A 24,023-nucleotide genomic window follows, 5' to 3' on the forward strand; every position below is an offset into this window, starting at 1 on the left:
ACACCTGCTTCATCAGCTAGATTGAACCAAAGAACTATCAAATGGCTCTAAAGGACAGCTCGTGGGTCGAAGCTATGCAAGAAGAGTTAACCCAGTTTGAGAAGATGGAGGTATGGAAATTGGTTGCAAAACCGAAGAATGTGCATGCGATTGGCACCAAATGGGTTTTCAAATGCAAGAGAGATGAAAAAGGAATAATCATCAGGAACAAGGCGAGGCTGGTTGTAAAAGGTTTTAATCAGCAAGAAGGGATCGACTACAATGAAGTGTTTGCTCCTGTGGCAAGATTGGAAGCGATTCGACTGTTTTTGGCATTTGCTGCACACAATGAGATGAAGGTGTTCCAGTTAGACGTGAAGAGTGCATTTATTAACGGTAAAGTCGATAAGGTTGTGTACGTTGAGCAGCCACCATGTTTTCCTGACCCAGATTTTCCCGATCACGTGTACAAACTAAGTAAAGCTCTATACGGATTACATCAGGCCCCTCGTGCCTGGTATGCAACTTTATCTGATTACTTGCTTGAGAATGGGTTTGAAAGAGGAAAGATCGACAGCACACTGTTCGTTAAGAGAAAAGGAGGAGACTTTCTTCTGGTTCAAGTCTACGTGGACGACATCATCTTTGCTGCATCAAAAGTCGCAATGTGTCAGGAATTTGAAGAAGTCATGAAGAAGAGGTTTGAAATGAGTGCAATGGGTGAATTAACATTCTTTCTAGGATTGCAGGTTGATCAGAAGAATGATGGGATGTTCATCCATCAGACTAAATTTGTCCAAGACGTTCTTAAACGTTTCAAGATGGAGGACAGCACTTCATTTGATACTCCAGTTTGCGTTAACCACAAACTGGGTGCTGATTCAGACAGTGATGCAGACGTGGACCCCACCCAATATCGGGCAATCATAGGTTCTTTAATGTATTTAACTGCTTCTAGACCTGATATTATGTTTGCAGTTTGTCTCTGTGCTCGTTTTCAGGCAAACCCAAAGGAATCTCACATGAAGGGAGTCAAGAGGATATTGCGGTATCTCAAGGGCAAACCTAAGCTGGGATTGTGGTACACGAAAGGGGGAGACTTGGAGTTGGTCGCTTACACAGATTCTGACTATGGAGGGTGCAATCAGAATCGGAAGTCAACAACAGGGGGATGCCAGTTTCTTGGAGGCAGATTAGTGTCATGGCAGTGCAAGAAGCAGACCTCAGTTGCTATCTCTACCTGTGAAGCAGAGTACATGGCAGCATCGAACTGCTGCTCCCAGGTTCTTTGGATACAACAGCAATTGCGCGATTACGGTCTGAATTTCACACATACTCCTATCTGTATAGATAACACTGCTGCTATCTCAGTAACTAACAATCCCGTAAAGCATAGCAAAACTACACACATTGACATTCGTCATCATTTTATACGGGATTGTGCTAAGAAGAAATTGATAGTGCTCGAAAAGGTTGATTCGTTAGATAATTTCGCTGATTTGTTTACTAAAGCGTTTGACAGAACTCGTTTTCAAAACCTTGTTGGGCTTAATGGGATGATCAATCCCGAGTAACCGTATTTTTTAGTTTTTACATAAAAAAAAACGTCACTATCGCTTAGAATTATGTCGGTTGCTTCAGTTTGAAGGACATATCTTCGGATATGTTTGGTCCTCACTTCTACCAGTAGATTGTGAGGATAGCCATTAACCAGATGACTGAAAGTGACCGGGGCGGTTTATGATGTGGTTTTATTCTTTCGCTGAAAATTAGTCGTTCATACTTAGTTAAAAGGACGCATATTTGTATGTGGTAGGTCCAGCTGATCCATTGGATCTTCAGGATAGCCGTTTACCTGATGACTTGACTTGAACGGGGTGATAGAATTTAAATTTTTTTTGGGAGATGATATAATTTTTCAAGTCTATAACTTCGTAAGAAGTTTCTCTACTATGTTTAAAAGAAAATTGATCCAACCTTGGAAAGTGATAGACAAACTAATTCTGTGTGCTTAACTAGTGAAGTTATTAAGCCTAAAAGACTTTAGAACAGTCATTGTATGTTATGGTAGCTTTTTATGGTGCGTAAAAGTAGAAGTGATACTAACTAAATCTCCTCGATTTAAAGTGGTGACTCATTCAGTGTTGTGCATGTCTCCATATACATCTTTCCGAATGATAGGCAGAAAAGTGATTACCCAGTCACACACGAGCCCGTGAGTGCTCTGATTCCCGAGAAGATAGTGTGTCAAGAAACTGCAGTGATCCAGATTCGGGACTTGCAATAGTCTACTGTTTGAAGCTATGTAGATTGTTATTAAAAAAAAAATTTATTAAGCCATCTGAAGTCTATTATGTTATACTTTTCAATCAAGAAGCAAGATCGAGAATGAGACGAAGACTGTAAAAAATCAAGATGTATTTACAAGTTTAATCAGACACTACGGGTCGAGGTCAACTCGGGGTGACTTGGGGAAAGCCAAATACGCTTTGAGAATAGATAGGAGACATCACAGTCTCTGATGTGTTGTTCATTTATATTTTGAGCTTAATTGAACCTAATCCGTATCACATAAGCGATGAAAACCATACTAAGTTGTTTACCTGCTTACAACCTGTTTCTTTATGTCGTAATACCTCTGAACATGGATCTAAGTGACAATCACTTAATTAGTATGATTCCTGTTTGGATCTTTTCTACAACATGGTAGTCCCCGTCAAGACTGAAATTTGATCCCGTGTACTTTATCTCTAAATTTTATTTTACTTATGTCGTTTTATGGTTTTATACCTGGTTACTTGGTCTTTGATCGTATCATTTAATTCTTTAAAGGAAGTTTTAAAAGTTAATTGCTAAATGTTCAAATTATAAGGGTTTGTTGTGTAACTTTCATATCAAGCGAAGTTGTGTTAACATAGGCGAACTTATTAAACAGGCGAAGTTAACAGGTAAGCGAAGTTAGCCCCAACTTCGCCTGTATAACTTTAACCCTATATAAAGAAATTTTCTAGTCAAACCTTTCATATTCTCAAAAACCCAAGCGAACTTATCATAACATCCCTCGGCGAACTTGTCAATTGAATCATTCCTTGTTATTATTCCTCTATGTCAACCCGTATTAAAGGTGTGTGGGGTCGGGATGATGAATAATCAAGTTAATCACGTTAATAAGATACCGTTTCGGTCCGATTCGAGATTTCGTTCTTACAAACTTTTGAACACCCTCTTTTCATACTTATTTTAACGTGTTCGTAACTAATGTGATCGTCTAGATCTCTTTAGTGTCATGTCTTTATTGTCCACAATCACCTAATTCACCAAATTCACCTCATTTGCCGTCTAAACCTTTGCCGTTTCAGTTCAGGCGAAGTTATGGTTTAGGCGAAGCTGTTCTCAACTTCGCCTAAGGCTTAACTTCGCCTGTTACTTTAAATTTTAATTAATCAGGGGCGAAGTTGTTCAAGGGGCGAAGTTATGATTAGGCGAAGTTATCTTTAACTTCGCCTTAGGCTTAACTTCGCCTGATGCTTTAAATATTATTTAAATGTTAACCTGTTGTCAGGCGAAGTTATTGTATAGGCGAAGTTGTGCTCAACTTCGCCCTATGTCTAACTTCGCTTGCACACAAATGGTAATAAGCGAAGTTACGATCTGCCTTGACGTTTCTCTAACTTAGACCGTTTGTGGTGCAGATATGGCAGCTGTAGCAGGAGCCAGTGGTGCTGGTGGTGACGATGGAGGAGATAACAATCGTCAGTTTTTCCCGGGGCATAATATGTACATTACTTTGGACCCGGATGCGAGCGGTGTTGATGATTATCGCGAGATCATCACTTTTCTGATCCACTCGCGTATCTTCCATGCTATTACTACAACTCTGCCCATCTCTTTACCAAACATAGAAGATTTCTGGCAGACGGTTGAGTATGATTGCAGAGTTGAGCCCCCAGTTATGCGTGCAACGGTTAACAATCAGGAGGTGCAGTTCTCTTCTGAGCAGATAAGGGTTGCTTTGCAGTTTGGGGATGAAACGAGAGATGATCCTACAGACTTCGTGGCTCCATTCAGAGATGGTGCCTTTTTAAGAATGGGCTATTCTGGTCCATTGGGGGATACTCAGAGACGGAAGGGGTTTTTGTTAGATCAATGGCGCTTTCTCATGCATGTGATGATCGTGTGTATGTCGGGTAGAAAGGCCGGTACGTATGGAATGGGTGCGACGATGCAGTCGGCAATGACAGCACTGACTTACAACAAGCGTTATAGCTTCAGTCAGATGGTGTTCTATGAGATAGACCGTCAAAGACGAGCGGTGGCGCGTGAGAGATTCTTGATGTATCCAAGATTTTTGCAAATGATCTTGAATCGCGTGGCTCCCACGTTACCTCAGCGCCGTCCGATTCGGTATGTGGAGAGTGTCAGCAAGAGAATCTTCGCCCAATGTAGATCATCAAGTGCTAGAAGTAAACCAGAGCTCCGTCCTCGACATACTCCGTTATTTGGGTACTTGATCAACCCGGAGTATGTTGCAGCTCGTGGGGACGAGTTTCGGGATCCGGCTCCGCAACAGGCTGGCGTACCTCAACCACCACCTGTGGTACAGCAATCTCTGCCTGCTGCTCCTGTTGTGGCACCGGAGGAACACATCGACCTTGAAGCTGCTTTTAGCGGTCAAGGATTTTTTCGATATGGAACGCGTTGATCCAGAGGAAGAGGTACATGTCTCGGCGGCACAGGTTACTAGTGTGGATGTGTCGATGGCAGCTACGACTGTGGCTGATTCTGAAAGAACTGATTCTGACTCCTCAAACGATGATGTTGATGAAGCAAGACAAATTCTGATTACTCAAGAAAGGATTCACTGAAAGAGAAAGAGAGACACAGATGATAGTGAATCAGATTTTGAGGAGGATTTACAACGGTTGGTTCGTCGAGCGAGAAGGGCAAGAACGGGTGAAGGATCGGGAGCTGGTGAGAGCTCGAGGGTGGTTCGTTTTTCTCCACCCGCACTGTCAGGTATGACTATGGTCCCTACATCGTTGACAGTTACAGGACCGATCACAGCGGATGTTCCCGTGTTGACTACCTCATCTTCCTTTGGCATACCACCCACCACATTTCAACTCTCGGCTCCAGAAATTGTGTCCTTGCCACCTCCGACCCTTACTCCATCGGAGGTCGTTGCAAGATTTGTTGAATCGACACTGGTTGCCACTGCAGGGTTTTCTGTTATGATACCACCTGCGGTTACTTTTACGCCGGTTTCTGATGTGCCGGTTACCTTGGGAATCCCTCCTCCGTACGCTCAAGAAATTTCACATATGAGGTTTGATTTTGATGCAACCTTATCCGACTCGGAAAGAATAGCAGCTCTTGAAAGGGTCGTGGCAGAACAGTCAAAAGTAAATCTGATCCAGACTCACGCTATTCAGCGCCTCGTTGCAGAGAATCAGATTCAGTTGTCCCTCCTGATTGAGCACGGTAAAATTTTCGATGCCTTGAAACAGTTCTTGGCATCTTAGGGGGAGACGAGCTGTAAGGGTGACGAGCTGAGGACGAAGAAGAGAAACGATCGAGACGATGATCCCAATGCATCGAAAGATGCAGGTGGAGAGTTTCCAAGAACTGAACAAGCTCTTGGGAATTCCACAACTCAGGGGGAGTCAACTGGTGCAACTAGCAGATCGAGGGGTGATGACGTGGTGGTAGTGGATGCTGAGGAGGTGTTGGATGATGATGTTGTAGGTGATGATGATGTGTTACCATTGGAAGAGATCGAGAAGATAGGGGCTGAGATTGTGATTGACAATGAAGTCGAAGAGGGAGAGATTGTGGAGGATAATATTGAGCATGAAATTCCGGCAGTTGAAAAGTCAGATTTGGGTCAAGATACAGAATGTAATGAGACTGAATGGGAAGAGCAGCCAAGATGGAAAGAAGGCTACGCTCAGTGGTTCGTAAAGACTAAGAAACCGGGGGTCCCTACTATGTTCAATAAAAGTTACAACATCAAAGGGTATGCTGAATCAAAAAAGGGGATTATTTGCTGGTTATATGATGAGCAGTTGAGGCTCTTTGTGATTAAACGTTATGATGGGGTTCAGTATTTCAAGAGATTGTTGAGGTCATTGAATACTTTGCCTGAGTGTGAGGTGAAGGACTTAGCCAAGTTGGGGTTGATAAACAGGAGTGATGATAACAAGGCTAGGATTATTGAAAAGATAGTCCGGAAAGAAAGCATAAAGGAGAAAACGTTCGAGCTGTTGAAACCGCAGAAAGGAAAGCTCATTGAAGATAAAGACAGAGGTATGAGAGCTGATGGCAAGCCTTGGATGATAATGAAGTACAAACCGATCCGGTGTCTAAAAGAAGTGCCGATGAAACAAATGCCCAAGGATGTCTTAAAGAATCTGAAATGGTGGTATGTTGACAGTGAAACAGCTGAAGCAGTGATGGAGGATGAAGATGAACAAGAGTTGCTGAGAGTTTATGATCCAATGCACTTAGTGAATTTGTCTCAAGCTGATTTGCAGGTGCTGAACGAGAAAAAGATATTCTATATTCCTGCTTGGAAAGAAGAAGCCAAGAAATATCAAAGAGTAGTTTCGGTTTGTGTCAGAGAAGGCGTTCATGCTTGAAGACTAGTGACTCGAGATTTTTGGGATTACAAGACACGTGATTGAAGATAGAGATATGAAGCTACTGCCAAGGGGGAGTCTGTTGGTGCATGATGTCAGTAGTTCAGTATCTAGTGTCTGTAATCGTGTTAGTTGGATTTGTTTATGTGTTTGAGATAACTTGTTCTCACAAGTTCGCCTGTTATAAGCGAACTTGTGGAACAAGCGAAGTTAGTGACAACTTCGCCTAGCATGTTAGGCGAAGTTGTCGAAGTGTATATAGGTTTAGGCTACGGCTTGATTTGAGTAACGATTTAGTACGTGTAATTGGTGATTGAATATCACGTGTTATTAGTTGCAATACAACGTGTCTTTTGGGTATTGTAACGTGTTTAGCTTGTGTTTTAACGTATATCGCTTCTACGCTCGTATCGTCTTACGTAGGGATTCCGCACCTACGTAGAACGAGATATTTCCGTGTAGATCCGGCTAGGAACCTACACTTTTAGGGTTCCTATTATGCATATAGGTATCTGTCTAGATATTCTGATTAGTTAGTTCGTTAAGGTATTGTGCAACGATCATTATAGAATGATTTTATAATAATTGACAATAATGGTCTAGAACATACATGTGAATTACATATCACGTATGTGCGTTTTTGTGAATCTTATGTGTAAATTAGTTCCGATATGAAAGAGGCTTGAAGTAGAAAAAAAAAATCAACTTTGACGAAGACTCGAATTCAAAGTTGGCAACAATGTTTTTTTTTAATATCACCTATTTACATATTTTGGAACCAAAGAAAAACCTAGTCCTTGCTTCATTGGTCCATTTAAATTTCTCGATAGAAACATAGAAGTTTCATACCAACTAGCGTTACTGATGTGTAGTGAAACACACTTACTTTCCGTATCATTTTTATCATGTTTTAATTACTTTTTAGTTTAATTATTAAGTTTTATGGTTTGTTTATGCTTGATATTACAAAGATGATTGTTTTCTTGTAGGTTATGAAGTTTGGTGGAAAAAAGAGTTAAATTGAAGAATTTAGAGGCTTAATTGTGCAACTTTCAAACTTACAAGTCAAGGCCCGACCCAGGCCCACTTCTTAAAAGCCTTTAATAATATTATATTAAGTTAATAACACTTGTTACCAGCCATTATCTAGTCCATAATCCCGAAATACAGCCAAGAACCCTAAAACCCTAACCTAACCCTAAGTTCTGATCGGAACTTCTGCCGCCGGCAAGAAAGAAAGAAAAAAAGGAAAAAGCAGGGCGGCTGAGGGCTGTTGGCGGCTGGAAAGGGAAGAGGAACCTTGGGGCAGCAGCTAGGGGCTTCAAAGAATCATAAATATCAGCCATACTTGATAGCAATTCATCCTTAAACTTTAATTATTGTTCAAGAACCCTAACTTTATTGATTTGATCTTTTGTTTTGAATTGTTTTGCAATTGATTGATAGTTTGACTTGTTATTGATATTGTTTGGATCTTGAATGAGTTTGTTCATGTTTATGATGATGTTTGTGATGTTTTTATCAAGTATATGTGGCTGTCCAAAATTAATGAGTAGCTAAACTTGTTTGTTCTACCTAGGATAGATGATTGTTGAATGGTTTTGACTTGTTTAATGGATTGTTAATGTTCAAGACTTGAATTATTGATGTAAAGTTTAACTAAACCATAAATTAGATTGTGTGTGATGGCTGTGTTTTATGTTTTATTACTTATAATCCTCTTGCATTAGTTAATTGAATTGGTTTTGATTAATTGATTGCTTGTTAAACTCTTTACTTGGTGTTTTGGGTTTATTTGCGGGGTGTACAACCGTAGGGATAAGTGGGTAATATAATCATCTAAAATCAGTTAAAATACACCTTCTTTGAGACCGAGAGGTGATAAGAAGTAATATTGTCTCGTAGCTTTTACTTGTTAGAATTAAGACCGCGCGAGAGCGGGTTTTTGTCTCGTCAAGTTTGAGTGTTTATGTGCAATTAGTTGGTTTAATTTGGGTTAAGTTAAATTGTTCCTCTATCCTTGGTTGCGTAGTATTCGTTTCCATTAGGTTAGTGTGTCGGTGAGACCGAGAGGTGAGTCGGTATTTGAACACGTTAATAATTGTTTTCCGATTTATTCTTTAAAATCAACTAAAATAAGTTAGAGATTGTTAGAGAGACTGAGAGGTAATTTGACTTTCTTAAACAAGTTTTAGTTGTGTCATCTTTTATAACCGGTGTCTTGAATATTTTCAATCCGTTGTCTTGTTATTTCTATCAACATGATTCATTCCTAGGTAGACGTTTTTATCACTGCAGTCAAAGTTTTCAAAATTTTGTTAAAAGTTTTTATTTAATCAAGTTAAGTAGTTTAATCAATTTTAAATATTAAAAAATCCTTTAAATAATATTTTGGTGAGTCTTGGTTAGAGTTTCGTAATTATAAACGTTTTCACGTGTCTTCGAGTTCGATATCCGGACTTTCCTTATCTGTGCTATACGCGATCGGTACACTTGCCGTTTGTGTGAACTAGGATAGATTGTTTGGTTTTTAAAGCTTAGTTGCGACTTGTGTTTTATTTATATATATATTTTCGCACATCAGTTACCGCCACAACTCGCGCATATTCATGATGTTTTTCATGTGTCCTGATTAAGAGGATACAATTATCATCTGCTTCACATTATTAGTTATCCGTCACTAACAATTCATGAAGACTTATCATATGAAGAAGAACCATAAGCCATGCACTCTTAGACATACAAGAAAGGATGATGCGTAGAAAAAAAAAGTAATTCCATTTGTTAGTTATTTGGAAAAATCCCTCTAAACATGAACCTACATGGGAAACAGAAAAGTCGATTGCTCTATTTATCCTAGTTTATACAAGCAATATAACTTTTAGTCCAGGTAACTGTACCCCTTATTTAGAGATATATGTTATAAAACTTTTGTTTTCAATGCTTCGCTTCTGTCATCATATGTTTAAACCACAAATTTCGAGGACGAAATTTTCTTTTAAGTGGGTAAGAATTGTAATAAACAAAAAAAAATAAAATTAAAATTAACAAAAAAAAATAAAGTTAAAACAAATTATGTGGTTTACAAAACAAAATGATAATAATAATAATATTATTAAAATAATAATTATAATAATAATAATAATAGAAATACAAGTTTATCAAATTTAACATGCAATTAAATACAAGAAAATATATTATGATAAACAGAAAGTTGGTAAAAGAAATATGCAAACATATAGATAAGATTTCTATCTGAAATTAGGATTTTATAGTAAAGGACTAAAGGTAATATCAACTCAAAATTTTTATATACATGTGGCTACTATTTAGACTTATCATCTATGTGTTCATATCTTCACTACTAAGTATTGAAACCTTGAATATGCACACCCTCACACACACTCCGACGTAAGTTTACACCTTTTGATACTAAATTCCGGTAACTGTTCACGCTTCCGACGAACCAAAACGAACTCACCCACATAACACATAACAATTAAGTACATGTAGTACTTATCTCCATGGCGTGTGACATACTTGTGAAGTTTAAATATTCGAAAGCATCATACAGAAATCAAGGCAAGTTTCCGGCGAACCGGTATAAACGCGAGAAGTAAAACAATACATGTGTTCCGTATCTGCACTCCATAGCTAATACCCACCACCTAAGAATCACCGCGCAACATCACAATGGAACCGACGTTAACCGTAAAACATTTTTTTATCACTACCGCTGTTAAACTTAAACTTAAGGTAACACCACTTTGATAACTACCTTCACTTTATTAGTAACTTTCGGTCACATCGCCACCTCTCGTAGAACTCAAAACTGTTTTCCGGCCACCTGCTCGTTTTCCGGCAAAGTGTAAGAAGAAGATGAAGTTATAGAAAGGTTATAACTAATTATCCCTAATACCCTCATATATAATCATTAGCTATTATAAACCACCTTAATTAGTAAATCATCTATCACTATATGGTTAAAACTTATAAAAAAAATACATACTTTTGTAATATTAGTTTATTTTCATAAGTTGTGAACCATGTTTTTATAAAATAATAATTAGAGGAAAGAAAATAATAATAGTTAGAAAAGTAAATAGTAAAATTTCGTAAACTTATATGTTGTTCACTTTTAATAAATAATAATATGTAAATTTTATGCACGAGAATATGTAACATGAATTAAATTTTGCCATCTTTGTTTATAAATAACTTTTAATACTTAGTTTGTCACAGAGGGCGTAATCAATATTTTATCATTCAGTAATAATGTTTTCATAAACAAATGAAACCCACGTGATCTTTATATTCTGATGTCATAAACTACATATCTAAAATATTTGTTATACAAATATAACAATGAATTGTCATATTATAAATGGAACGACATAACATTAATATCTAAAAATATTAAAAGCTGAATATATAAGTTTTATACATAACATAGGAAATGTTTAAAATTGAAATTTCATGTATTCATTTCGATACATGCTTTATCTAAATGTGGTTCTTGGTTCTAAGAAAATATAACTCGTATGTAGATATTTGCGAGCACTTTTAATAAATTGGTATCACTTTGGAACATTAAAGGTACGGATCCTTACCCCACTCCTTATTGCTTTCATATTAATTTGTTCTAAACCCATTAATTTCATATACTTGGGAAACTCCTCGTGTCATTAAATCATCGGTTCAGTTGACTTACCGTTGAATTCATATTCTGACTATGATATTGAATTTAGCTTGACGGCATGCGATAGATTATGTTAATTATACTCATTATCGCATGTTCCGATATATGTTACGTTTTTATAATTACTATGAGTTATGTGAAAAAGATTATTTGTATTCCGATACCCTGAGTGTCGCTTCTCGTGGAGTGTCACACGAGCATGTTGTTGCGGTATCGACAACATGTGCACCAACCGTGACGGTGAGATCAGTTCACAGCGTCTCTTAAGTACAAGTGTGGTACATATGGCTATTTGGAGGCATATGGATCGATCCTAGGATAAACTTTTAAGGAGAAGGATAACGGGTATGCCAACTCGCCATCTCGTGTGATAAATATGCGGGAGTAGCTACCAGTATATTGTCACGTTTTATGTTCACTCACGGGTACATCCGTATGAAACGATTTATTTTTTTATAAGGTTATTTTGCATCGTATCATCAACCGTAAGTTCAATCTAAATTAAGTTTTATTAAATCATTAATTGTTTGAGCCTATTATTCCGTACTGAGCATTCGGCTCATTCCGTTATTTAATTTTTGTATACAGGTCCACAAGTTACTTTGGGTGGGATTAAAAGCGAAGAATAAAACATAAGGGTCCTAGTAACATATCTTTTCAACCATGCCAGTGTGTAAATTAATCTTAAGTTTGTCTTGTATATGTATTATACCTTTGACAGGTAAATTTATAAAATTATGTTTTTTGTTCAGAAACCAAGTTTATTGTGACACGTTAGCCCATCCGGGCCGGCGTGTTACACCTATGATGGTCCTTGCACTCCCAGGAGAAATGTCTTGCTCTTCTACACCTGTAGCAAACACCTAATCCCATCCTGCACTCTCCCAGGTGCTTCCTTCCACATTTCTCACAAACAGTGAACTCCTCCTGCCTTGCCTTATTCTTACGTGGATCCTCTTCATTAGCTTCATTTGGTTTTGGGGTTGGGTTCTTTCTCTTTGGTTACTGGTGGTAAGGTCCTCATAAACTATCTCGGCTAACTATACAGCTGAGTCAAACGTAGCGGGTTTACTAGCCTTAACCAAAGTGCGAACATTCTGCGAAAGTCCCCTAATGTAACACTTGACCCTCTTAGCTTTAGTGTTCACCATGTCAGGTACCAGCCTAGATATGCGGTTGAATTCAGTAGTATACTCACGGCGTGTCATCTTTCCCGCTTTCAAGTTCAGAAACTTCATCTCGACTTTTTCAACTTCGGCATCGGCACAGAACCTCTTCATCACCAACTTTTTTAGATCATCCCATCTCATCGCCCTAATCCCTTCCTAACCTTTCCTCTGCTCAACCGTCTCCCTCCAGTACATTGCTTCATCTCCAAATGACTGAGTAGCATAACCCATAGCTTGGTCGGGTCGGCATTCGCTAATGCGGATAATTTTATCCATGGTGGTTATCCATTTGAGAGTAGCGATTGCGTCTTCCAACCGAGTTAGCTTCGGCGGATCACATCCTTTGAAGGACTTATAGTTGCACCCACCTCGGCCTCTCTTCCTGGTATCAACCTTCACGGATTGGCCTTTGCTCGAGTCACCATTCTCCCCCTCATCATCTTTCTTACCATTCTCCCATGATCCCTCAGCAGTTCTTTCATGGCTTCCAGCAGACTTCTCAGGATTTCGGTCCTTCACAACAGCGGCTACAGCTTGAACAATTGCTGCTTGGATTGCGGGATCTAATTGAACCCCTTCGCTGTTGTCACTCGGATTTTGACCAGCTGCACTCTCTTCTCCCCCGGCGTTAACAGAGGGTTCTCGGACCACCCGTGGCCTACCACGACATCCTATACGTCCTCCCGTTCCAGCAATCTCTCTTGCTCCAGCCATCGTATTCTATAAGGGAAAACACAAACGTCATCACTCAAGGAATTATTTAGCACGTGATTCGTAAGACAAGTAGTTAATGACATTGATCAAGTGTAATTAACTATTTTCATTACTCATCCGGTTCTACATACTCCCCTTTGTAATTTCACTTGTGCTAGGTTCTACTTTTAAACAGTTAATCAATCAAACAATCAAGAAATCCTATCCCTAACCTGCATATATCCTCCCTTTAACAATTAAGCGAACATCTTTATACATTATTTAGCATACTTTACCGTTACTGAGCTTGCTTGAGTGACACATGGCTATCTTGAACTGGCATCTCTTTCTTTTATTACTTAAATCTCATTCTCTGTTCAAGCCTAAACATGTAGGATGCTTAAATCTCTCGAACTTTGCTCTGATACCAACTTGTAAGGCCCTGAACCCGGTAGCCCTACTTTAGCATCGGATTTACTCATAAACACAGTTCTTACGAATCAGAGTTAATTAAAACTTTCGCGGAAACGTTAACTTAAATCCTTCGTTACAAAATATTAAATATTTTCTTTGATACCATAACACAAAACATTATATTTAAAATATAATTTCTTCCATCTTCAGATGCCAGCTTTTCAATCCATGCCATGTGCGATCCTTATTCCAGCTCAATGAACATATATACCTGCGTGCATACTAAAAGTCGCTACGCTGAGTGAGTTCTAGTTAATCAGGAAACATACAATTCTTTCTCATACATTTCTACAAGTATCCGAAGACACGTATTAATATTGTAACCTTGTATAAGCATCCATAAAAGGAACGCCATATAACATCTAACAAAAGGAACTATTACTTTTACTATGCTATCCATTAAAGTAACACCATGCTTTCCATTTGAGGAACACTAAGCTTTCCATTTGAGGAACACTAGGCTTTCCATTAGAGGAACACTATGCTTTCCATTTGAGGAACCCTATGCTTTCCATTAGAGGAACGCTATGCTTTCCATTTGAGGAACACTATGCTTTCCATTTGATGAACTCTATGCTTTCCATTTGAGGAACGCTATGCTTTCCATTAGAGGAACACTATATATAGTATCCGTAGAGGGAACTCTGTACATAATTTATTATTTAATATCCATATAAGGAGACAATCACTATTCTTGGCATTACGTGCAATATCCGAATATCGTTCACGTACCATTATCATAACATACATACATCATTTATATATCATATATATATTCATATATTTGACTATCACCTGGCAACGCGTGCAATATCCGAACATCATTCATGTGCTATCATCATAACATACATACATCCTTTATATATCATACATACACATCAATCATGCCTTTAACTATCACTTGACGGTACATGCAATATCCGAAGATCGTTCATGCATCGTCAAACTATCATCATACATAAATCATACAAGGCCTACACTTACCACTTAAGGTAAGTGTATTAACTATCACATCGAGTATGCACACAGCCCCAAAAACATAACAAGGAAGTGGGGCTAGAAACTCACCTGAACTCGGCTACTTCTTCCGTTAATGGTTATTCCCTCTTGAGTTGTGTGCGACTAGCTGTTTAATAATTGCAATATCACTTACTACTCTAGCCATTCTCATTGCTACTTAATTAGTCTTACGCGTCTAAACCGGTTTTACTTCACTGAATCATTACCCGGTTAGTTAATCGTTACTCGTTAACCTCTAAAGGTATCTTTCATAAATTGCCAAAGTCCAAGGGCTAATACGTAATTACATCATTCTTTTCTAAGTCTAGGGAATGTTCTGTCATTCGCTAAACTTCTAGTTCGTTACTTGGTTCTTAACGAACTGGGTTCATAACGAATGACCCATTCGTTACTTTATAGCGAATTAACCATTATAGCGAACTTGTCTTGTAACGAACTGGACATTGTAACAAACTGGACCATATAACGAACTGGACCTTATAACGAACTGGTCCTTATAATGAACTGGTAGTTTGACGAATGACCCTTCAGTAGCGAATTGAACTTTCTAATTCGTTATCTCTTTCTTAACGAACTTGGATACGAACTAAGGCTAGTTCGTTAAGCTTCCATTAAAGAATCACTTGACGAATTACCTTTAATCGTTAGCTCCCCGTTAACGAATTACCTCTAATTCGTTCACTCCCGTTAACGAATTAGGGGTAGGTCAGAGACTGTCAGAAACATTCTCTGACATTCCCTTACCTCGTACACATATTCTCCGGCGGCGCCGTTGCCGGAATAACGGGTTCTCGCCGAAAACGCGAGATCTCGCTTGTTTCACCACTGTTTTCACCGTTTTTCGTCCCGTTCGATCCAGATCTGAGCTAGGGTGATATTTAAGCTCATCTTAGGTTCGGTTTATACCCGATTCCACCCGGATCTCGTGACTTAAACGGTTTAACGGTGTCAGATCGTCGTTTTGTGGCTAAATCTAACGGGTTTGGATCTCTACAATATCATATTATCATTACCTTGGGTTGATGCTCGGTTTCTTCTTCTATTCCGGCTAGAGAGAGAAAGTAGGATGAGAGAGAGCTAAGTGTGTGTTTTGGGTGGTGTATGGAATGGAATGGAATGGAATGAAATGATTAATGGATGGATTATGGCTTATATATTAAGGGTCATGGGCTTAAGCTCATGGTCCATCTTCCCCCCTTTCTAATCCAAGTCCATTACCCATATTACTTAACCCAACACAAGCCCGACTCATAATAACTCCTACTTTACTTTATTATTTCTCCACTTAACCCGAGTAAACTTTCCCACCAATAAATAAATAATATAATTAGTATTACTTTTAGAAATTTTGGGATGTTACACCTACCTTAGTACGAAGACTCGGGATGCTAATAATAAGAAAAGAGACTTGACGGGTATGATCTTGATCTAAACTCGCTTATACGATTGATAACTTGTTTATAACCTTAGAACTTGCACACGGAACGTCGACTCGTCACGATAATCGGGGGCACACTTCCCTAGGTTGACTATGTGAGAATTGAGTGTGTTTTGGGATGAGAATGCCTCAATGCCTGTCACCCCCTTTTATAGGCGGGTTTTGCAACCACTTCGCGATAGCGATGGGTTTCCTTTAACCCCGTCGTGTTGCGCGACGCTGCAATTTACACCGCCAGGCCACGTGTTGACACGTGGTTGGACACATGTACCCGGTTACTTAACGTGGTCTTCCCGTATCACGATGGTCCTATGGTTTAAGCCATTGCGTATCGCTACACCGCCCTAATATTGATTTGCGTGCAAGTCCATCGCGTTACGCTATGGGCTTATGGTTATCCCGTTGCGTATCGTGATGGTTAAAGTTTTTTAGAATTTTCAATTTTTAGTCCCTAGAATTTAAGAGTTTGACATAATGGGCAAAATTCTAATAGGGTATTTTATACGGTGTTACATCCTCCCACCTTTTGAATAATCTCGTCCTAGAGATTTATTGGAATAGATGCAGATACTTCTTCTTCATTTCTGACTCAAGTTCCCATGTATACTCGGGTCCTCGTCTTGAATCCCATTTAACTTTCACTAACTTGAGTCGCTTGCGCTTGAGGAACTTGACCATACTATCTTCGATTTGAATTGGTTGTTCTACAAACTTAAGCATCTCATTGACTTTAAAGTCCTTTAAAGGCATTGCAAGAGTTTCATAGGCTAAAGACTTGCGTAGGTTAGACACATGAAATACGTCATGAATGCCTTTCATTTCCTCGGGTAATTCCAGTCGATAAGCAACTCGTCCAATTTTTTCAACTATTTTGAATGGTCCAACGAAACGTGGACTCAAATTTCCTTTCTTCCCAAATCGTACTACACCTTGCCAGGGTGAGACCTTGAGTAGTTCTCTATCGCCTTCTTTGAATACTAATGGTTTACATCGAATGTCCGCATAGCTCTCTTGTCTATCTCTTGCTGCTTTCAACCGTTCATGAATTTGCATTACTTGATCAGTGGTTCTTTGAGAAATTTCGGGTCCTGACAATTGATTATCACCTGTCTAAGACCAACATGCAGGTTTTCTACATTTCCGTCCATACAGAGCTTCGAATGGTGCCATTTGGATAATTGTATGATAACTATTGTTGTACGATAATTCCAAAGATGAGTATCCCAAGTTCCTCCTAAATCAATTACACAGGCACGAAGCATATCTTCCAAGGTTTTAATCGTATGCTCACTTTGTCCATATGTTTGGGGATGATATGCGGTACTTAGGTTTAGTCGAGTCCCCATCGCCTTTTGAAAGCTTGACCAAAAATTTGAAGTGAAACGACTATCTCTATCGGAGATAATGGATAGCGGTACACCATGTAAAGATACTATATTCTCGATGTACAGTTTTGCTAACTTATCCAACATAAATGATTCTTGTATTGGAATGAAGTGAGCAGACTTGGTAAGTCTATCTACAATAACCCAGATTGTATCATTTTGACGAGAAGTATTGGGTAACTTCATAATGAAATCCGTGGTTATCATATCCCATTTCCATATTGGTATTTCCGGTTGTTGTAATAATCCTAATGACTTTTGATGTTCGGCTTTTATCTAGAATAGGTTAGGCATTTAGCAACATATAGAGCAATATCCTTCTTCATACCAATCCACCAATACTCGTCTTTCAGATTGTGATACATCTTGTCGCTTTCCGGATACATCATATACTTTAACTTATGTGCTTCCTCGAGAATTTTAGTTCTTAGGTTTCCAATTACCGGTACCCAAATTCTTTTGCCAAGTCTCAGTATTTCATCATCTCCTTTGACCAATTGATCGATAGTACCATTTTCCTTTTCAGCTTTAATGTTTCCTTCTTCTAGTGCTAACTTCTGAGCTTCTTTAATCTTGTTAGCTAAATCAATTCTAATTTCAAATCTAAGAGCTTGGACTCTTTTAGGCTTATCATGTTCCTTTCTACTTAAGGCGGCAGCCACTACATTGGCATTTCCTTCATGATATACGATCTCATAGTCGTAATCGTTGAGAGTTTTCATCCAATTCCTTTGTCTCATATTCAATTCCTTTTGATCGAATATATGCTTCAAACTTTTGTGATCAGTGTATATTGTGAACTTTACACCATACAGATAATGTCGCTATAGTTTCAACGCGAAAATTATAGTGTCTAATTCAAGATCGTGTGTGATGTAATTCTTTTCATGAACCTTTAATTGATTCAAAGCATAAGCAATAACTTTCTTAAATCTCTTAGATTGATAACTTGTTTATAACTTCAGAACTTGCACAAACTTCAAGAAAATGGAACGTCGACTCGTCACGATAATCGGGCACGCTTCCCTAGGTTGACTATGTGAGAATTGAGTGTGTTTTGGGATGAGAATGCCTCAATGCCCGTCACCCCCTTTTATAAGCCGATTTTGCAACCACTTCACGATACGCGATGGGTTTCCTTTAACCCCGTCGTGTAGCGAGACGCCGCAATTTACACCGCCATGCCACATGTTGACACGTGGTTGGAAACGTGTACCCGGTTACTAAACGTGGTTTTCCCGTATCGCGATGGTCCTATGGTTTAAGCCATCGCGTATCGCTACGCCGCCCTAATATTAATTTGTGTGCAAGTCCATCGCGTTAAGCGATGGGCTTATGGTTATCCCGTCGCGTATCGTGATGGTTAAAGTTTTTTAGAATTTTCAATTTTTAGTCCCTAGAATTTAAGAGTTTGACATAATGGGCTAAATTCTAATAGGGTATTTTACGCGGTAGTACACTATCTGACATTGATGATCGATTAATCCATCACTGATGTCTGTTGATTGCTAATTGACTGACACTTAATAATTACAATATTGCCACCGCAGGATTTCTAATTTTCTTTTGATTCACACGTTTAGTATATAAATATAGTTTGTATTCGATCCAACCCTTTGACATGTATACCAATAAGACATATCAAGTATATTTAAGTAAATCATTCCAAATTGCATTAACAATTTCATACAAAACATTTTGTGAACCAAACGCACCCTAAAAATTTCTTGGCTTGGTTGACTTTCTTCTTCTTCTTCACTAGCCCATTACCTATATCATAATCGCCAACCCATCTAAGAGATTTAAGGCCAGTGGTAATGGGGGTGAAGGAATGGGCGCGGTCCAGGTGGCGGCCTAGGTGGCTCGCGAACACCACTACACCCATCAAGTGATCAGGGGTGGGGACGAGCCCGTGGCCTGGACCGCGGGGCAATAACTAGCTGTTGGCTAGAGGGAGTTTAAAAAAAAATAGCCGTTGGCTATTTAAATGTTTTTTTTTTTACTAACCCATTATAACTACCCCATTTTATAACAATAACACACCATTCTCACTACATTTCTCTCTAATAATTTAAGAATCTCTTAAGTTAAAAAACATGTCAGGCTCGGGTTACGATAATATCAACATCAACGACACACAAATTCCCGAGAGATTGAACTACATGGACAACGAATCGTTTCAAGCGTTCATGGATATGTCACAATCCTATTATTCGGTCCAGGAAACACAACTGGAGCCGGCACCGGAGAAGCCGGCAAAATGATCCCACAAAAAGAAGGGAAAGAAAACCGGCGAAGCGGATGGTCCTTCGACACCGGAGAAGCGGAAGTCTACTCTGTGGTCTAAAGAAGAGAAACTTGCGTTGGCGAAAGCTTGGATTGAAATATCACAATATCGGAACGCTGGTAAATTATTTCGTGAATTTTAGTATTTAATATATCTCTTAAGTTTTGTGTGTACTTATTACATTTTTTGTTATTTATTTTGTAGCCGAATTTCAAAGAGCTCGAGTTTTTTGGGCCAAGGTTCGGGAATGTTTTTATGATCAAGTGGGGAGTAGGGCTCGTACCGATAATATGATATCGGGTCGGTGGACCGATACTCTTAAATATGTAGGATTATTTACTAACATACATAACCGCAATGCTAACCGAATACGGCCGAGTGGGTCCGATGATCTTGCGGTTTACCAATTCACTTGTGATGAATGGAAACAAGATGTGTTGAGGAGGTACGGGGTGATGAAGACGTTTGACGAGGGCTACTTGTGGGAGGTGTTAAGAAAGTGCTCGAAATGGATTGAAATATGTGCGGAGGACGTGGCCGATGGGGAAAAACGTACAAAAACTTGCGCGTCCGGCACATACGTCTCTTCGAGCGGGTCGGAGAATCAAATTGACTTCGACCTAAACTTGTCTGAAGGTCATTTGAAAGACCAAGGTTGTAGCCGCCCTCCGGGTAGGGCGTGGGAAAAAAAACGGTTGTTGATGACGACTATAAAAAGGATATTAAGGAATTGTCAAATGGCCTCTTCTCGATTGGTGAAGCTTGATATAAAAGAAACCGTTTCAAGAGTTTGACTTTTCTAGCCAAAGACTTTAGCCACATACTGCCATCCGACCAAGCGCTAATGGAGGAAGAAAAAGATCGTATTCGGAAGGAATTAGCGACACAAAAATTAAAACGCTATTTATATGTATTTTTTATTTTCCTTTTTATTTATGTTTTAATGAAGTATTTTAATTTATAGATGTCAGGCCCGGCCCATGGGTAGGGCAGGGAGGGCTCAAGACCCAGGCCCACTCCTATATGAGGCCCATAGATTTTTGTATGTTTATGTATTTATGCTTTTATATAAGTAACTTCAGCCATTAATAATATTCGGTATCTGGTCTAATGGCTATATGTGAGTGTTTTAAGTTTGGAAAATTCTTGTTGCCCGAGTTCGAAACCCATTGCAAGCATTTGTAAGCTTCTCTTTTCATTAAGAGTAGCTTTTTTATTAGTTACTCTTTATCTTTGTGTGTTGTTCAATCATGTTATTCCTATGTTTTCTTTAAAGTATGTTTTAAGAAAAAATACGATAATTTAAGGAAATTATTTTGTAGGTTTACTTCCCGTACTCATAATGAACATGTCTAATACCGATCGAATTCGTGTTAACTCCTCGCCACAACGCCCGTGTTCTTTTATTTATTTTTTTATTTCTAAATATGTTGATTTGACAAAATTAGTTTTTGGGTTTATTTTGGGTACCATAACAAATGTGGCCGATAACGTCAAATCCGCGTCAACTCGCCGCTGCAACACCTATATTTTACCGATCGAATAAACGTTGTTATTAATATGTTATGTTTTTCTATCATATTATATTTTTTGAGTTTGTATTTTAGGGCCTTTTAGTTATTATGTCCCAGGACCTTCTTATTTTTTCTATTCTCGGAGACGGACCTGATTGTTGTGTGCATAACAAAAGATAAAAAATAAAAAAAAATTCAATCAAGCCCCGGATCACCTGGACCACTACACCCTCTGGGCCTTGGTTGAGGGGCTTGATCCAGGGCCATGTTATCGCCTACGTGTCGGGTTTTGATTGGATCACTTGTGGCTCAACTAAGCCCCATTACCCTTAGCCTAAGGAAGCCAAGCAATCCTTTATCACCGTAAGGTATTCTTGTGATATCACAAGTAATATAATATTTATAAATTTGTTGCACCTAATTGAATTTTTTTCCCGTTAAAATTATGCTTGCTGCATGTTTCTCTAAATGAGTGTCCTAAACGCTCTACGATAAAGTAAAGTTGTGAGTCGTAAACTTGTTGATGGCTTGGACTTACCAATCCTGTAATGTTTTGTTATTAAATGGATTGAAAAGTGAAAACTACTCTCATTAGGCATTATCATATGTTGATAATAACCAGACACATGGGCTTGCGTCGTAACACCAGCAGGCCCAATAAAGCCCAGTATCTAAAACAGGTTTCGTTAGTCAGTCATATAAACTCATCACCTCACCTCACCTCACCTAGCTAGGGTTTATTCAAAGAGAGGTTGTTGCTGCCGCCGCACAGTTTCACCGGAGATACAGATCTCCTTCAGCAGCCATGGTACACTCGTCATCTCCGTCTCTTGTTATTTTGTTTTTTCTTATATTTTGTATCTCAACCAACTGTTTGAAAGGCTCGTGGATTGAAGAAACATTTGAAGAGGCTTAATGCGCCTAAGCATTGGATGCTTGATAAACTTGGTGGTGCTTTTGTAAGTAACATAACTTATTATTATTATTATTATTATTATTATTATTATGATTTTTTAATTGCTTGTATTATTAGGCTCCTAAGCCATCATCTGGACCTCACAAATCAAGGGAATGCTTGCCTTTGATTCTGATTCTAAGGAACAGGTTGAAGTATGCTTTGACATACCGTGAGGTTCAGTCCATTCTGATGCAACGTCATGTGCTTGTTGATAACAAGGTCAGGACTGACAAGACTTACCCGGCTGGTTTCATGGGTCAGTACATTTATATCTTTAATCAGTTAAGACCTGTTTGTTTGCTTTATTATTATTATTATTATTGTTTGTCTGTGTCTTAAGAACATGTTTAGCGGGTTGAAGTTTAGATATGATTTATGTTAGTCAGGGATATATTGTTTATAATTTGTATCTATGTTATGATGTATTGAGATTTGAGTTTGTTTAACCTCAAATCATATGCTTTGCTATTCAAAGTATTTTTAAATATTAATTTGTCTAATAGTCTATCTGTGAAGAACATCTACTCTTTTGTTCTTATTTTGTTTGTTAGTATGTCTGCGTGTAAAGTATTGAGTTAAAATGATTGATTTCTCTTTCTTTAACTGAAATGTAAAGATTTATAATGAATGATCTTTATTTCTAACTGCTATGTATGTGAATGTATGTTTTATTTGTTGAGATCAGATGTTGTTTCTATTCCCAAGACCAATGAAAGCTTCCGACTTTTATATGATACCAAGGGCAGGTTCAGGCTACACTCCATCAGGGACGAGGAATCAAAGGTTACTTGGGATACTTGAAGCAAAGCTAAAACATTTAACAGAAGCTTATAATATTGATAACTTATGGTATCTACTTTTGTGCAGTTCAAACTTTGTAAGGTTCGTTCAGTCCAGTTTGGTTCAAAAGGTATTCCATACATCAACACCTATGACGGACGAACCATTCGTTACCCAGATCCTCTCATCAAAGCCAATGACACAATCAAACTCGACTTGGAGTCAAACAAGATTGTTGACTTCATCAAGTTTGATGTTGGCAATGTCGTCATGGTGACTGGTGGGCGTAACACGGGACGAGTTGGAATCCTCAAGAACAGGGAAAAGCATAAGGGAAGCTTTGAGACGGTTCACATTCAGGATTCTACCGGACACGAATTTGCTACTCGTTTGGGAAACGTGTTCACTCTTGGAAAGGGCTCAAAGCCGTGGGTGTCTCTACCCAAGGGCAAGGGTATCAAGCTGTCCATTATTGAGGAGTCTAAGAAGAGGCAAGCTGCAGCTGCTGCAACAGTTGCTTGATTTACAGGCATGGCCTTTGCTTGTTTTATGTTTGTTTGGTTATGTTAAATTTATATCTTAGTACTTGTTCTAATTTTGGTACAATTTTGGAAATTTGGATTTCTGCATGTTAAGAGGTTAGTATGGTTATGAATTTAAGACTCTTTTGCTGCTTTATTGTGGTTTCAAGGCTGTTTTGAGTCTATGAAATTGAGATGATTATATATGCATTTTGACCGCTGTTGCTGCAAACGAGTTAGTTAATGGTTAGGCTTTTAGATGACGTTGATCTTGGGTTTCACACAAGTTTGATTAGTAGCGCATCACCTTTGTTATATATATAGTATCTGTTAAGTTATAAACAATTTAGAAACATGTTGGTACTCACCCTAAAACTTTTGAAATGAGTCCTTTGAACAAAATTATACAATGATCTTCAAAACCTCAACGTTACTGTTACATGGTAGTTGTATTGTTTTTAAGCGGTC

At 38.6% G+C, this 24,023-nt stretch overlaps 2 protein-coding genes across 2 annotated transcripts; one reads left to right on the plus strand and one right to left on the minus strand.

The window, feature by feature from the left end:
- Positions 1-17,767: 17,767 nt before the first annotated feature.
- On the minus strand, positions 17,768-18,235 carry LOC143599699 (uncharacterized). Its single transcript, XM_077077598.1, has one exon. The coding sequence runs from the start codon at positions 18,233-18,235 to the stop codon at positions 17,768-17,770; it is 468 nt and encodes a 155-aa protein (XP_076933713.1).
- A 3,924-nt stretch (positions 18,236-22,159) lies between these two features.
- LOC143599701 (small ribosomal subunit protein eS4-like) lies at positions 22,160-23,712 on the plus strand. The gene is made up of 4 exons (XM_077077600.1): positions 22,160-22,255; positions 22,330-22,510; positions 22,940-23,037; positions 23,122-23,712. The coding sequence occupies exons 1-4, from the start codon at positions 22,229-22,231 to the stop codon at positions 23,554-23,556; spliced, it is 741 nt and encodes a 246-aa protein (XP_076933715.1). The 5' UTR covers positions 22,160-22,228; the 3' UTR covers positions 23,557-23,712.
- Positions 23,713-24,023: the final 311 nt, after the last annotated feature.

The sequence above is a fragment of the Bidens hawaiensis genome, unplaced genomic scaffold (genome assembly GCF_021521415.1).
Source record: "Bidens hawaiensis isolate Kalapana, Puna unplaced genomic scaffold, B.hawaiensis_p1.1 tig00052515_1, whole genome shotgun sequence".
NCBI classification, from domain to species: domain Eukaryota; kingdom Viridiplantae; phylum Streptophyta; class Magnoliopsida; order Asterales; family Asteraceae; genus Bidens; species Bidens hawaiensis.